We start from the raw sequence: 14,821 nt of genomic DNA on the forward strand, positions 1-14,821 counted from the left end.
AACCGAAAACCCTAAACCCCTAACCCTAAAACCCTAAACCCCAAACCCCAAACCCTTAAACCCCAGACCCCAGACCCCAGACCCAGACCCCCAAACCCCTAAAACCCAACCCCCAACCCCCAACCCCAAACCCCAAACCCCCTAACCCGAAACCCGAACCCCTAACCCCTAAACCCTAAACCCCAACCCCAACCCCCAACCCCCAAACCCCAAACCCGAAACCCGAACCCCGAACCCCAAACCCCAACCCCCAACCCGAAACCCTAAACCCTAAACCCTAAACCAAAAACCAACCCCATTTTGCCCCAAATTTTTTTCTCTCATTTGTGAATAGTGTCAAAAAAGCCCCAATTTCGCCCTAAAAATCGCCCCCATGTCGGCGCCGATTTCCGGCCGGCCACCGGTACGATCAGGTGCGCCTCGGCGAGACGAGGCTGCTGTCCGAATTTCAGGTCCAACGGAGGTCGTTTCTCCGGCCAAATCGACGGTCAAAGCTCCGGAAATTGCGCAGATTCCGTCGCCCGGAATCACACCTGTCTTCGACCATCGTCCGGCGACGATTGTTACACCATTCGAATCGTCTCCTCCAGTCGATCCTCTGGTCCAAAAATCAGCCCAAACGGAGTTCATTTGCATCCCGCAATCGTCCGGCGATGTTCCGTCAGTACTGTTCACCGCGACGCCGAATGTTTCGGCTCCGATTACGGCCAGTTCCGGTCTTGGTTCTCCGATCAAGACCCCGATCCGGATGCCCAGGACCAGGCGCGTCCATTGGTATCTTCAATTGCTTCATCGGCGTCCGGTGGCGGCTGGAATTTCAAATCTACGAATTTCAGCCCCCAAGTTATATATGCGTTGGCTTCAAAACTCAATTACTCCGGATCGGTTGCTGATTTTTGCAATTCCTCTCTACTACAAACTCATCAAGTCATGGGTAAGATTTCTATGCCTTCAATTTCGGAAAATTCATCGCCGATCGGAAACGCCCAAAATCAAGTGTTTGGTTCGTTTCCGGCGAACGTTTCCGGTCAATTGCCTCCGTTTCAGCCCGGTTCTTCACCTTTGGTCACCGGTTCCGTGACCCCCTCGTCGTCGCCGGTGGTTGGTGGTGCTCCGGTGGTTGTCTCGCCGTCGCCGGTTTTTGCCGGTCAACCGATGGTCAACTCTTCGGTTTCTTTTGCAAATGCAATTCCGGCTTCTGTTTCCGCTTCCTCAGCAACTCCCTTGGCTTCTTTTAGGGATGTTACTGCTCCTTCTCCAGCCAGACAGAGTTTTGCCGGGTTTGGTGGTTTGGTGGGCGAGATTCCTGAACCGGCCGTTGTTGATGGTATACCGGGTATTCTATTCCCGGATCAGGTTATTTCTTCTCTGCCAGTGCCTTTTAAATTTGCGTTGATTGGCCGTGTTACAGGGAACCGGGGTGTTACACCCAATAGTGATATCTTGGCTGCTTTTTCTCGTTTTGGCTTTTTGGCCTCATTTACATTGAAATTTCTTCCCCGAGGATTTCTGGTTCTTATTTTCTCTAGCGAGGAAGATTATTTGAAGTTCTGGCCTCAGGACTTAGTTTCTATTGGGTCAGTGTCGATACGCTTTTTCAAATGGACACCGGAGTTTAAATTTGAGGCTGAGTCTTCGATTGCTCCGGTTTGGGTTCGTATTCCTGATCTACCGTTGCATTTATATGACAAGAAGTGTCTTTATCAGATTGGTAAGCTCTTAGGAAACCCTGTTATGGTGGATGAGATCACCGCTGATGGTTCTCGGGGATCTTTTGCCCGTATTTGTGTTGAGATTGATGTGTTGCTTCCTCGTCTGGATGAGATCTGGGTCGGGTGGGGCAGCCACCGGCAGACTTTGGGGGTGGTTTATGAAAAAGTCCCCTATTTTTGCACGGATTGTAAGATGCTAGGTCATTCAGTGCAGCGTTGTTCTCGTTCTGGTTATAAGGCTCTTGGTGGCCGTTCTTTTGCTCAGGGGCAGCGGTCTCCTTCTTCGGGTCAGCCTCAAGGTTTTCCGCCTGGCTCGGTTCCTTCTAGTGGTCCTGGTTCTGGGAGTACTGAGTCAGGATGGGTTCAGCAGAGACGTAGGCGCCGCCAGGCTTCTAGTCAGGTTACTCCACAGTCTCCTATTTCGAGTAATCAGTTTGCGGTTCTTCACTCCATTTCAGGAGATTCCTTTCCAGGTGGTAATTCTGGTGTTGGTTCATCTTCATGCCCATCGTCTTCTTCTCATGTTTTAGAGGGGCTATTGTTGAGGATGTTCCATTGGTGCCTCAGGTTGTTGTGGCTCCGATGCAGTCTCCTCCTGCTATACCTGTGGTTGTTACATCAGTTATTGCAGGTGATGCTCAGGGGTCTGGTTCTGGAGCGAGCTCTTCTCTGGTGGATGTTGTTCCATTGGTAACAGACCCGATGATTGTTTCCACTGTTCCGGCACAGATGGTTGTTCCTACAGCTTCTGGTCCCATAACTTCGCTACACATCGACCTTGGGAATGGTTCTCGAGTGGCTGATTTGGATCTTCCTCCTACTACTTCCTGTCAGTCCTTGCCATTACCAGGTCGCACGCGCTCACAGCAGCGTCGGTTTTACAGATCTCAGAAGAGTCAGGCGGGGTTACCCTATGGGCGACCGCCTGATTCAGGTTGATATGATTTTCTGATGGGCGTTCACTGCAGAGTTCTCCTTGCCCATCAGTGTTATTAGTTTGTCTGATGTATTCCGGGGCGCCCGATGTTTTTATTTCTGTGTTTTGCTTTATTCTGGGTTGCCCTGTTGTAGTATGTCGTTATTTTTGTTATGATGTTATGCTTCTGTAGCCTTTTTCTGCGGAGGTCTTGGCCTAGTCCCCCTCCCATCAGGCTTTCTTTGTACTGCTCTTTTGTTGTATATAAATAAAATTTTCTTAAAAAAAAAAAAAAAAAAACCCTAAACCCTAAACCCTAAACCCCAAACCCGAACCCCGAACCCCGAAACCCCAAACCCAAACCCCAAACCCTAAAAAAAAAAAAAAAAAAAAAACCATTCGCCCCCAAAACATTTTCTCTCAAAGTGAATAGTGAAATAAAAAGCCAAAAAATCTCCAAATTTTCGCCTCACATGCCGGAGCCGGTTCCCGGCCGGTTCACCGGACCATCTGAACCGCCACGACGAGGCGATGCTGCTGTCAAATTTTCAAAGCAAACGGAGTCCGATTGCCCGACCAAAAGCTCATCCGAAAATCTGCAAATTCTGGCCAAAATCTCATCTCCGGCGATTTCAACTCAGTTTTTTACAAATGAGGTACCGTTGGATTTGTCTCGTCAAGGCGAGGCTACTGTGAAAATTTCAAGTCATTCAGAGTTGATTTGCCCGCCCGATTTCACCACGAAAGTTCCGCCTGCACTGTTCACGCAGGAGCCGTCCGCGTTTTGCTCGATTCCGGTCAGTTCCGGCGTCCTTTCTCCGATCCAAGCCCCGATCTGGAATGCCCGTCCTCACACGAATAAGTTCGTCCATGGCCCGTTGCCCGAATCGTTCACATTCACCGGGAATTTTAGATCTAATCCGGCACCGCCTGTAACCCTCGTCGCGCATGCTTCTTCTGTCAATTCCGCCGGCGTCCGAGCTCCTTTGGGAAATTCCTCTTCCGGTTATGATCGTCCGGTCTTGGGTAATATTTCCCCACCGTCAATTGCAGGTTCACAGCCGTCGGTCGGAAACGCCCAATTTGGCGAGTTGCGGCCGAGTCAACCAACGATTTCCGTCAAATTATCTCCTGTTTTGGCCGATTCTTCACGTTCTCTCACCGGTTCCATGCTCCTCCCTTCATCGCCGGCCGACGGTGGTCCTCCGGTGGTACCGTTCCGGGTTGACTCGGTCGAGTCACCCATTCAACCCATGCGGGTTGACTCGGCAGTAAGTCCATTGCCTTCTCCTAATCCCGTTGCTCCGGCAGTTGTTTCTCCTCGCTCTGTCCCTCCTGCGGTGTCTTTCGGGGATGTTTTGCGTCGTTCCTCTCCACCGTCGCAGGCTCAGAGTTTTGCTGATGTTGCTGCATCGATGGATGAGGTGCCCGCTCCGATTGTTCGAGATGGGATTCCCGGAATTTTGTTCCCGGATCAGGTTATTTCGTCCCTCTCTGCTTCTTTTAAGTTTGCTCTGGTAGGGCGTATCACTGGGAACCGGGGTTTGACTCCCAATTCTGATATATTATCTGCTTTCTCTTGTATTGGTTTGTTGGGTTCTCATACTTTTCGTTTTCTTCCTCGTGGGTATATGGTTCTCAGCCTTTCCTGTGAGGAGGATTATTTGAGGTTTTGGACTCAGCCTCTTGTTTCGATTCGGTCTGTAGTGATTCGTTTCTCGAAATGGACTCCCGAATTCAAGTTTGAGGCGGATTCTCCTATTGCTCCTGTTTGGGTCAGATTTATTGATTTGCCATTGCATCTTTATGCTAAACAGAGCTTGTTTCCTATTGCTAAGATTTTAGGTAATCCAGTTAAGATTGATGAGATTACCGCTGATGGGAATAGAGGATCTTTTGCTAGAGTTTGTGTTGAGATTGATGTTCTTCAGGCTCGTCCGGAGCGTATCTGGGTGGGTTGGGGTGATCATAGTCAGGTTGTGGAGGTGGTCTATGACCAAGTTCCCCATTATTGTTCTCATTGCCAGTTGTTGGGCCATTCACTTGATTTTTGCTCTCGTAATGGAAAGTCTTCTCGCCCGCGCCGGACCCGACCTCATGGTAAGGGTGTTGCATCGGATTCCCCGCTTCCGGTTCCTTCCGAGCAGCCTCAGGGTGTTGCGTCTGATCCGCCACAGTCCGGTGATACTGATTTTATAGGACATGTTTCCAAGCGTCCCCGACGCCGACCTGTTGTGAGGAAAGATCCGGCTCGGCCCATTTCGACGAAGAATTACTATGAGATACTGCAAGATTTACCCATTGCTTCAGGTCCTGGTGAGACTTCGGGTACCGTTAAACCCCGTCCCCAGAGGTTTAAGTCCCTTCTTAGTAAGCTTGCGGCAGAGCAGAATGCTGCGGTGAGTAGTCTGTCTCACGACGATTTGGATCCGATTATCTCGTCTCAGGCCACGGATATGGTTGAGGTGGCATCTACTTCTGGAGCAGTTGTTACTGCACCTGTGGTTGTTACTGTTCCGGTTGTTGAGATTGCCCCTGCTGTTCCGGATCCTGTGGGTGATACTCCTGTTTCTACTGCTCTGCCAGAGTTTGAGATGGGTTCAGTGAGTGAAGGATGTTTATCTCTACCACTTCCGGGCCGTACGCGATCTCATCAGCGGCGTTATTATAGGCAGAAGGCGGCTCAGGCGAGTTTGCCCTATGGGCGACCTCTTGATCCAGGCTGATTTCGTTTTCCGCATTTTTGGCGGTATGTGGTGGGCGTTCACTGCAGAGTTCTCCTTGCTCACCATTTTGTTCTATTTGTGTGATGTATTCCGGGGCACTCGCTGGTTTGTTTGTATTTTGTTGTGCTTTATTTCAGGTTGCCCTGTTGTAGTATGTCTTTATTTCTGTTTTTATGTTATGATTGTGATATAGCCTTTCCGGAGGTCTTGGTCTAGTCCCCCTCCGTTAGGTTTTATTTGTTAATAAATAAACTTTTTAGCTAAAAAAAAAAAAAAAAAACCCTAAACCCTAATTTTTTCTCTCATTTGTGAATAGCAGTCTCCCCCATCTACAGAGTCTGCCCCTCCAGGGGGTGTTAATTCTGGTTTTAATTTGGGGACCCAGCCTCAGCTTCAGAAAACTGGCACGGGTCCCAGACGTAGAGGGAGAAAGAGGCCAGTTCGGCAGGTTCTTCCAAGAAAGAATCCTCTTGAGTTGAATCCTTTTGAGGTGCTCTCGCATGGGCAGGATGCGGAGCCTGATCCTGTTGGATTAGATTGTGTTGATATGGACCCTCCATGTGGTAATCTGGAGGATGCCGGTGTTGGGTCTTCTGGAAAGGATCCTTTGGAGTCTGTTCTTGTTGAGGGTGTGATCCTCAGTGATGAGGTTATTGATGGAGGGTTACAGTTGGATGATTGTGTGGATGGTATTGGGGTCCCGTCTACTAGTGAGTTTCCTGTGTTTGGTTCTCTGGGGCCTTGTACTTTGAATCACAGTAGTCATTCCATCCCCTCTGTTCCTTTGTCTCCTGATGATGCTTCCTCTACGGTAGAGGAATTGGTTGCTAGGCAGGGTCCTTCTGTCAGTGAGCTGGTCTTCCGGCTGGAATCTGCTGGAGATACTGATCAGGAATTCGATCGGCATTCTGAGTCGGGTGATGGCTGTAGGTCTGAAGGTCGTATTCTGGATGCTGATATGGGGGATATTAAGAAAAGGAAGGAGAATGATTTTCATAGGTCGCGTAAAAAGCGACAGGGCGGTTCTGGTGCCCATTCTCCATGAATTTTCTCATATGGAATGTCAGGGGGCTCCGGAGCTCGGAGTCTCAACAAAGTCTACATGCCCACGTTAAAGATAAGAGAGTCAAGATCTTGGCTATTTTGGAACCCATGATTGATCTGGATGTTCGTTTTATGACTCGTCGTTTTGGTTTTTCTCGAGTTATATCGAACTCCTCGGGTCATATCTGGGTTTTCTTTGCTGAGGATGTCATGGTTGAGTGTCTTTTTCATCACACTCAATTCCTTCACTTCCGGGTTTCTGCTACTTTTTTGCCGACCACTGTCTTTTGTTCCTTTGTTTATGCTAAGTGTGACTACATTGAGCGCAGACAGCTTTGGAATTCTTTGCTTCAGGTTAAGCCTGCTCAGGGTCCTTGGCTTGTTGGTGGCGACTTTAATGTAGTCAGGAATTCGTCGGAGTGTTTGGGTTCTTCTGGTGGGCGGTTGCTTCCCATGGAAGAATTTAATCACTTTATTTTGGATTCTGGGTTAGTAGATGCTGGTTTTGAGGGGTCTTCGTTCACGTGGACGAACAAGACCATTTGGAAGCGTCTTGATCGGGTTTTTGTGTCTGTTGATTGGGGTGACCATTTTCATTCTATTCGTGTGGAGCACCTCATTCGTACGGTCTCTGACCATTGTCCTCTTTTTGTGTCAGTCCCGGTCTTTGCTAGTGGGCCGAGTTCTTTTCGCTTTCAGAGCATGTGGCTCAGGCACCATGGTTTTTTGCAGACGGTGAGGCTTAATTGGAATTTACCGTGTCATTTGAACGGTATGCCCCGTCTTTTTGTGAAATTGAAGCGCCTCAAAAGCCATCTGAAGTGGTGGAATAAGAGTGTTTTTGGTGATCTTTTTGCCAAACTTGCTGAGGCGGAGCAGGCTGTCCGGATTGCTGAGGCAGATTGCGAGGCTGCTCCTTCGGATTTGCATTGGACTAGTTTGTCCAATTGCAATGCAGATCTTGCTAGGGTTACCGCCATGGAGGCGGATTTTTGGCGGCAAAAAGCCGCTTGTAGGTGGTTAGAGGATGGTGAGAGGAACACCAAACTCTTCCACAATATGGTCAAGAAAAAAAGGGTGGCTAATAAAATCTTTCGTATTTGGGATAATGGCTCTTGCATTACTTCCCCTGAGCTTATTCAGCAGTCTGGGGCCGCCTTTTTTCAAAACCTGCTTACTGGGGATCCTTTTGTGCTTTCTTGCCCAGATTTTTCTGATTTCCCCTTGGTGATCTCGGATTTGGAGAACGCAAATATTGCTGCCCCTCCTTCTTTGGAGGAGGTGCGGGCGACTGTTTTCTCCATTTATCGTGATAGTGTGGCGGGGCCTGATGGATTCTCTTCGGCCTTCTTTCAGCATTGCTGGGAGATTGTCCATCAGGATGTTTTTGATGCGGTCCTGGATTTCTTTCGGGGTAGTCCCTTGCCACAGGGGTTTACTGCCACCACGATCACATTGATTCCCAAAGTCATGGGTGCTCAGGCTTGGTCGGACTTTCGTCCTATCAGCTTGTGTAATGTGACTAATAAGATAATTTCCAAACTTTTATATTCTCGGCTGAAGGAGGTGGCGGAGAGGCTGGTTTCGTGGAATCAGAGTGGCTTTGTTCCAGGGCGGGTGATTTCGGATAATATCCTCCTTGCTCAAGAGCTCACTCATAGTCTTTCTCTCCCCACCCGTGGTGGCAATGTTATTTTGAAACTGGATATGGCTAAAGCTTATGATAGGGTCCAATGGTTTTTTCGTTGGATGTCTTGAGGCATTATGGCTTTTCAGAGCAGGTAGTGTCGATGATATCTGCCTGCATTTCTCATTGCCAATTTTCAGTTAATATCAATGGTTCACTCACTGGATTCTTTGGATCCACTAGGGGTCTCCGGCAGGGCGACCCTTTGTCCCCACTTCTTTTCATTTTGGGGGCAGAGTACCTTTCGCGTGGTCTTGATCGTCTTTATCGTCAGTATCCTGCGATTAGGTACCGATCTGGTTGTGATCTCCTTCTTTCCCACCTGGCCTATGCTGATGATATCATTATTTTTGCCAATGGTGGGACTCGTGAGATGAACAGTCTCATGGATTTTTTGCATCACTATGAAAACTGCTCGGGGCAGTTGGTGAATGCAGTTAAGAGTGTCATTATTTTGCCTCCGAGGTGTTCTGGTCGTACTCGTTCCCGTCTCCTTCGTATCACTGGGTTTGGGGAGGGTTGTTTTCCTATCAAATACCTCGGAGTTCCTTTGTTTCGTGGGAATAGAGTTTGCTCTCTTTTTGATCCCCTTGTGCAGATGGTGAGTAAGAAGTTGGAGGGTTGGGAGCTTAAAACTCTTTCCCCGGGGAGCCGTATGACTCTCCTTAGGAGTGTCCTCCTTTCGGTTCCCATTTACATGTTCCAGGTAGTCCAGCCACCTCTGGCAGTTATGGAGAGGCTTGAGAATGTTTTCAATGGTTTCCTGTGGGGATCCAGATCCTTGGATAAGAAATGGCATTGGGCGAGGTGGTCTCGTGCATGTCTTCCTGTCTCTGAAGGGGGTCTTGGATTTCGCAGGCTCAAAGATATTGTGGATAGCTTCTCCATTAAATTATGGTTTCGTTTTCGTCAAGGTTCATCCCTATGGGCCAAATTCATGATGAGAAAATACTGCCAGTTGGTGCATCCAGCTTATGTTTCATCTGCTGGGTTCATTTCTCCCACTTGGCGTCGTTTGCTTAAGATTAGGGCTCGTGCTGAATCTGGCATTCGATGGAGAATTGGGGTGGGAGATGTTGCTTTTTGGGATGACATCTGGTGTGGGGATGTTCCCTTGTCTAGTCAGGTCCTGCTTAGGGGGGATCGGGGTGTCCGTGTTTCTCACTTTCTTTCAGATGGGGCTTCGGATTTTGACCTCCTCTGCTCAGTTGTCCCACCCTCTGTTGCTGAGACTATTACTCTGATCCCTATTGCATCGGGGGAGCCCGATTCGGCTATTTGGGTGCATAGTTCTGACGGTGTTTTTTCGCTGAAATCCGCATGGGAGCTTGTCCGCTTGAGAGACCAAGTTTCTGATATCTTCACTCCTTGCTGGGGCAGTTGGCTGAGGCCTACTATGTCTTTCTTCCTCTGGAGGTTTTGGCATCAATGGCTTCCAGTTGACGATGTGCTCCAGCGTCGTGGTTTCGAGCTGGCGTCTAAATGTCAGTGTTGTGAGATGCCTGAGACATTCACGCACATTTTCATTGATAGCCCTCTTGCCAGGTCTGTATGGCATTACTTTGGGGCTGTTTTTCATGTCCGTATTCCCCTTACCAGTGATTTCAGACTCTTCCTCAGTGTTTGGAAGAGGCATCCGGGGTGGACTCCTAGGGGCCACGTGAAGGAGTTTTTGCCTTTCATTGTTTTATGGTTTCTTTGGACGGCTCGTAACGATGCGAAACACCGTCATTTGCACATTTCCGCGGAGACTGTTAAGTCTCAGATTTTGTCTTATTTGCGCCTCGCTCACGCTGCGTCTACTGTTAAGCCCATGCACTGGCGGGGTGTTTTGCAGGCTGCGAGGGCTATGGGGATTTTTGTTCAGTTGCGTAGGGCTCGTAAACTGACGATTGTTCGTTGGTTGCGACCGCCGTTCGGGTGTTTTAAATTGAATGTAGATGGGAGTTCGAGAGGTAGTCCTGGGGCCTCTACTGTTGGTGGGGTTGTTCGTGACTCTTCTGGGCATGTGGTGGTTTCTTTCAGTGAGTTCATTGGAGTTGGGACCAATGTCCGGGCAGAATTATGGGCTATTTGGAGGGGTCTTCTCATTTCTTCTGATCTTCATCTCTTCCCTCTTTGGATTGAGACTGACTCTTGGATTTCCATTCTTTTACTTCGTTCTCGTCGGTGCTGCTGGGATCTTGAACATTTTGTTACACGGATTCTTTTGTTGATGAGGGGGCGATCTGTTCATTTATCGCATATTTACCGGGAAGGGAATTCTGTGGCGGATGCCTTGGCGGCGAGGGCTCATACTTTTAGGCAGTACACCTTAGAGTTAGGTCCTTCCCTACCTCCAGACATCTCCACCCTTGCTAGATCTGATCATTCTGGGCTTCCATACCTCAGAAACAGATCCTCTTAGCCATTTGCAGCCCCTTCTTCTTTTTTGGATCTCTTTCTTTATGGTCTCTGGCTCTATATCTATTTATATCTATATACATATATATATATATATATATATATTTTATTGCAGGTTAGTGTACTTGGAGGTTGTTTTTCACTTCCGTATGGTCTGTGCAAGTGGGTCCAGACACTTGCACATGATGTGTGTATTCTTGTTTGTTCTTAGTGCGTTTCTGCCCTATTTCTGTTGGTGCTTTCCTTTGGCACATTCATGGTTCCTGGAGGGCGTTTACTGCTGGTTCTCCTTGGCCGCCGTATCAGTTATTGTAGAGGTGTTTGCTGGATGTCATGGTGGATTCATGGGGTGCTTTCTAAAGGATCCTCTGCTTCTTATGACATGTTCGTCAGACTCCTACTTCATGGGATCGAGATCTCTGCTCTTTTGATTCAGATGCTAGATATCTTTTGTTCTGGCGGGATTGCGATCTATATATTACTCTGTGATCGCCATTGTATAGTGGCTTCCTGGCCAGATTTTCTTTTGACTAGTGGGTTTGGTACAGTTGACAGCTACCAGATTATATTTATATTGACAGATTGGACTCTCCAGGATGATAGCTCCGGGATGAGAGCTTTTGCATGGACTCTGCGATCATCTAGCCATTATCATTTTGTCTTCCTCAGCATGTGGTTCATAGCGCTTCTCCTTTTTGAATAGTGGTTGCCGCTTATTTGGTAGTCTTCTAGGGTTCGTTTTGCTTTTGTAATTCCTTCCCTAGGTTGCTTTGTATTTATGTTTCTACTGCTTTAGCCTTTTTGAGGAGGTTATGGTTTTATCCACCTCCTCTTTTAGGTTTTTTTTTCTGTATTCTGTATTTTGTTACTGTTTATTTTGTGGATATATACAGGTAGGGGTCTGCCTAACCCCCCCGCATCCGGCGGTGTTTTCCGGGAAAAAAAAAAAAAAAAAAAAAACCCTAAACCCTAAACCCTAAACCCTAGTCCCCCTCCGTTAGGTTTTATTTGTTAATAAATAAACTTTTTAGCTAAAAAAAAAAAAAAAAAAAAAACCCTAAACCCTAAACCCTAAACCCCTATTTCTGACCGTCCTGAGGTCACGGTGGCTGAGGACGATGAGAGTGTTCCTTTTGTGGACTGCGTGGATGACCTTGGATCTCCACGCCCGGACGTGGTGCCTGTGTTTGCCTCCACGGAGGTATGTATTGAAAATCATAGCAGTCACTCGGTCCCATCTTTTCCTGCATCCCCTGCTGATGCCACTTCTATGCTGGACGAGTTGATTGCTCGACAGGGACCCACTATTCTTGAGATGATTCCCAGTCACATGTCGGCTGATGATCCTGATCACGATTTTGATCGACATTCTGTGTCTGGGGTTAGCTGTGGGTCTGAGTGTAGTATTCTGGACACTGACATGTCCAATCCCAGAAAAAGACCACAGGATGATGGTCGGCGATCGCGTAAAAAGCGATCGGATCCTTCTTCCACCCGTTCCCCATGAATTGCTTAATCTGGAATATCCGGGGGCTTCGAGGTTCGGAGTCCCAGCAGAGGCTTCATGCCTTTGTGAAGGAGAAACAGATTAAGGTTTTGGCTGTTTTGGAGCCCATGATTGATCTGGATCCGAGATTCATGACTCGCCGTTTGGGGTTTTCTGGAGTCATCTCTAATCTCTCCGGTCATATCTGGGTTTTTTTTGCTGCTGATGTGAGGGCGGAGTGTGTTTTTGATCATGCTCAGTTCCTTCACATCAAAGTCTCTGCCTCTTTCTTGCCGACAGAGATATTTTGTTCTTTTGTCTATGCTAGATGTGATTATGTTCAGCGTAGGGAGCTTTGGGCTTCTTTGCTTTTGGTTAAGCCTGTTTTGGGTCCCTGGCTGGTTGGGGGCGACTTTAATGTCGTTAGGGATGCGTCTGAGTGTTTGGGCTCCCGTGGTGGTAGGTTGCTACCCATGGAGGAGTTCAACACTTTTATTCTTGATTCTGGCCTGATCGATGCTGGTTTTGAGGGGTCTTCGTTCACTTGGACGAATAAGACCATTTGGAAGCGGTTGGACAGGGTCTTGGTTTCTGTTGATTGGGGAGATCATTTCAGCTCGATTCGGGTTGAACATCTCGCTCGTACTGTATCGGATCACTGTCCGCTTTTGGTTACCGCTCCTGTTTTTGCCCGTGGGCCGAGCTCGTTTCGCTTCCAGCGTATGTGGGTTAGGCACCATGGTTTTTTGCAGACTGTGAGGCTTAATTGGAATCTGCCTTGCAGTCTGAGCGGCATGCCTCGGCTTTTTGCCAAGATGAAGCGTCTCAAGCATCACCTCCGGTGGTGGAATCGGGATGTTTTTGGTAACATCTTTGATAGACTCACTGAGGCCGAGAGGGCTGTTCGTTCAGCCGAGGCTGTGTGTGAGGCCGACCCTTCTGACGTGAATTGGACTTCGTTGTCCGATCGCAATGAGGATCTGGCCCGTATCACCGCCATGGAGGAGGATTTTTGGAAACAGAAAGCGGCTTGCCATTGGCTTGAGGATGGTGAGCGGAACACCAGACTCTTCCATAATATGGTGAGGAAAAAGCGCGTTGCGAATAAAATTTTCCGCATATGGGAGAATGGGGTCTGCCTGACGTCTCAGGATTTGATTCAGCAGTCAGGAGCCTTGTTTTTCCAGGATCTTCTTACCGGGGAGCCCTTTGCGCTCGATTGCCCTGATTTTTCGGGTTTTCCCTCGGTTATCTCTGACGTGGAGAATGATGGTTTTGCTGCGATTCCCTCTTTGGAGGAGGTCCGCGCGACCGTCTTCTTTATTCACCCTGATAGCGTTGCTGGCCCTGATGGATTTTCTTCGGCGTTCTTTCAGCATTGCTGGGAGATTGTCCATCAGGATGTTTTTGGTGCTGTTCTTGATTTTTTTCAGGGATCTCTTATGCCTCAGGGTTTTACCGCCACCACGATCACTCTAATTCCCAAAGTCGAGGGTGCACGCGCCTGGTCGGACTTCCGTCCGATCAGTCTGTGCAATGTCACGAACAAAATCATCTCGAAGCTGTTGTACTCTCGGTTGAGGGATGTGGTGGAGAGACTTGTTTCCCCGAATCAGAGTGGCTTCGTTCCGGGTCGGATGATCTCTGATAATATTCTTCTTGCCCAGGAGCTCACTCACAGCATTACTCTCCCCACTCGTGGTGGTAATGTCATCTTGAAGTTGGATATGGCCAAGGCCTATGATAGGGTCCAGTGGTCTTTCCTCTTTGATGTTTTGAGACATTTTGGTTTTTCTGAGCGTGTTGTGGCTTTGGTCTCGGCCTGTATTTCCCATTGTCATTTCTCCGTGAACATTAATGGCTCTCTATCGGGGTTTTTTGGTTCCACCAGAGGCCTCCGGCAGGGCGATCCATTGTCTCCCCTTCTTTTCATTTTGGGGGCGGAGTATCTTTCTCGTGGCCTTGACCGACTCTACCTGCAGCATCCTGCGATTAGGTATCGGTCTGATTGTGATATTTTGATTTCCCACCTGGCTTACGCTGATGATGTCATTATTTTTTCCAGTGGTGGGTCTCGTGGTATGCAGCGCCTTGTTGATTTCTGCATCACTACGAGAATTGTTCGGGGCAGCGTGTGAATGCTGCTAAGAGCTCTTTGATTTTGCCTCCGAGGTGCTCTGGGCACCTCCGCTCCCGGCTTTTGCGAATCACCGGGTTCGCCGAGGGTCATCTGCCCCTCAAGTACCTCGGAGTTCCCCTTTATCGGGGTAATCGCACGTGCTCCCTTTTTGAGCCCCTCCTACAGTCTGTTCGTAGGAAGTTAGAGGGTTGGGAGATTCGGACCCTCTCCCCGGGTAGCCGTATGACCCTGATACGTAGCGTGCTCCTCTCAATGCCGATTTATCTTTTTCAGGTGGTTCAGCCACCTCTGGCTGTCATGGAGAAGCTTGAGCGAGCCTTCAATGCCTTCCTCTGGGGGTCGAGGCCCTTGGAAAGGAAGTGGCACTGGGCCCGGTGGTCCCGAGCTTGCCTCCATGTGCTTGAGGGGGGCCTTGGATTCCGCAGATTGAAAGATCTCGTGGAATGTTTCTCTATAAAATTATGGTTCAGATTTCGGCAGGGCTCCTCTCTATGGGCGAGATTCCTTTTCCGGAAGTATTGCCGGCTGGATGCTCCTGCCTGTGTCCCCGCCCGTGCTTCCATTTCCCCCATTTGGCGTCGTCTCCTCAGGATCCGCCCTCGCGCGGAGCCTGGCATTCGTTGGCGTGTTGGTCTCGGAGATGTTTCCTTTTGGGATGACACTTGGTTTGGGGACGTTCCTTTGTCCTCCCGGTGTGTGGTCCGCGG

General features: G+C 48.7%; 1 protein-coding gene across 1 annotated transcript; it reads left to right on the forward strand.

Annotated features, from left to right (window-relative positions):
• The first annotated feature begins 6,395 nt into the window (after positions 1-6,395).
• Positions 6,396-11,995, forward strand: LOC142520979 (uncharacterized). The gene is made up of 6 exons (XM_075624150.1): positions 6,396-6,834; positions 7,057-7,679; positions 7,779-8,015; positions 8,126-10,096; positions 10,700-11,146; positions 11,588-11,995. Exons 1-6 carry the CDS (start codon positions 6,396-6,398, stop codon positions 11,993-11,995), a joined length of 4,125 nt encoding a protein of 1,374 aa, XP_075480265.1.
• Positions 11,996-14,821: the final 2,826 nt, after the last annotated feature.

Source organism: Primulina tabacum, chromosome 1 (assembly GCF_025594145.1).
Source record: "Primulina tabacum isolate GXHZ01 chromosome 1, ASM2559414v2, whole genome shotgun sequence".
NCBI classification, from domain to species: Eukaryota; Viridiplantae; Streptophyta; class Magnoliopsida; order Lamiales; family Gesneriaceae; genus Primulina; species Primulina tabacum.

What these genes read in the sequence shown, in the direction of transcription:
- LOC142520979 (XM_075624150.1), top strand. Translation starts at nt 6,396, where the DNA reads ATGAATTTTCTCATATGGAATGTCAGGGGGCTCCGGAGCTCGGAGTCT. An exon ending in GTGGCTTTGTTCCAGGGCGG is followed by an intron (nt 8,016 to 8,125) that starts GTGATTTCGGAT and finishes AGCTTATGATAG; the next exon opens with GGTCCAATGGTTTTTTCGTT. An exon ending in GTGACTCTTCTGGGCATGTG is followed by an intron (nt 10,097 to 10,699) that starts GTGGTTTCTTTC and finishes GTTTGTTCTTAG; the next exon opens with TGCGTTTCTGCCCTATTTCT.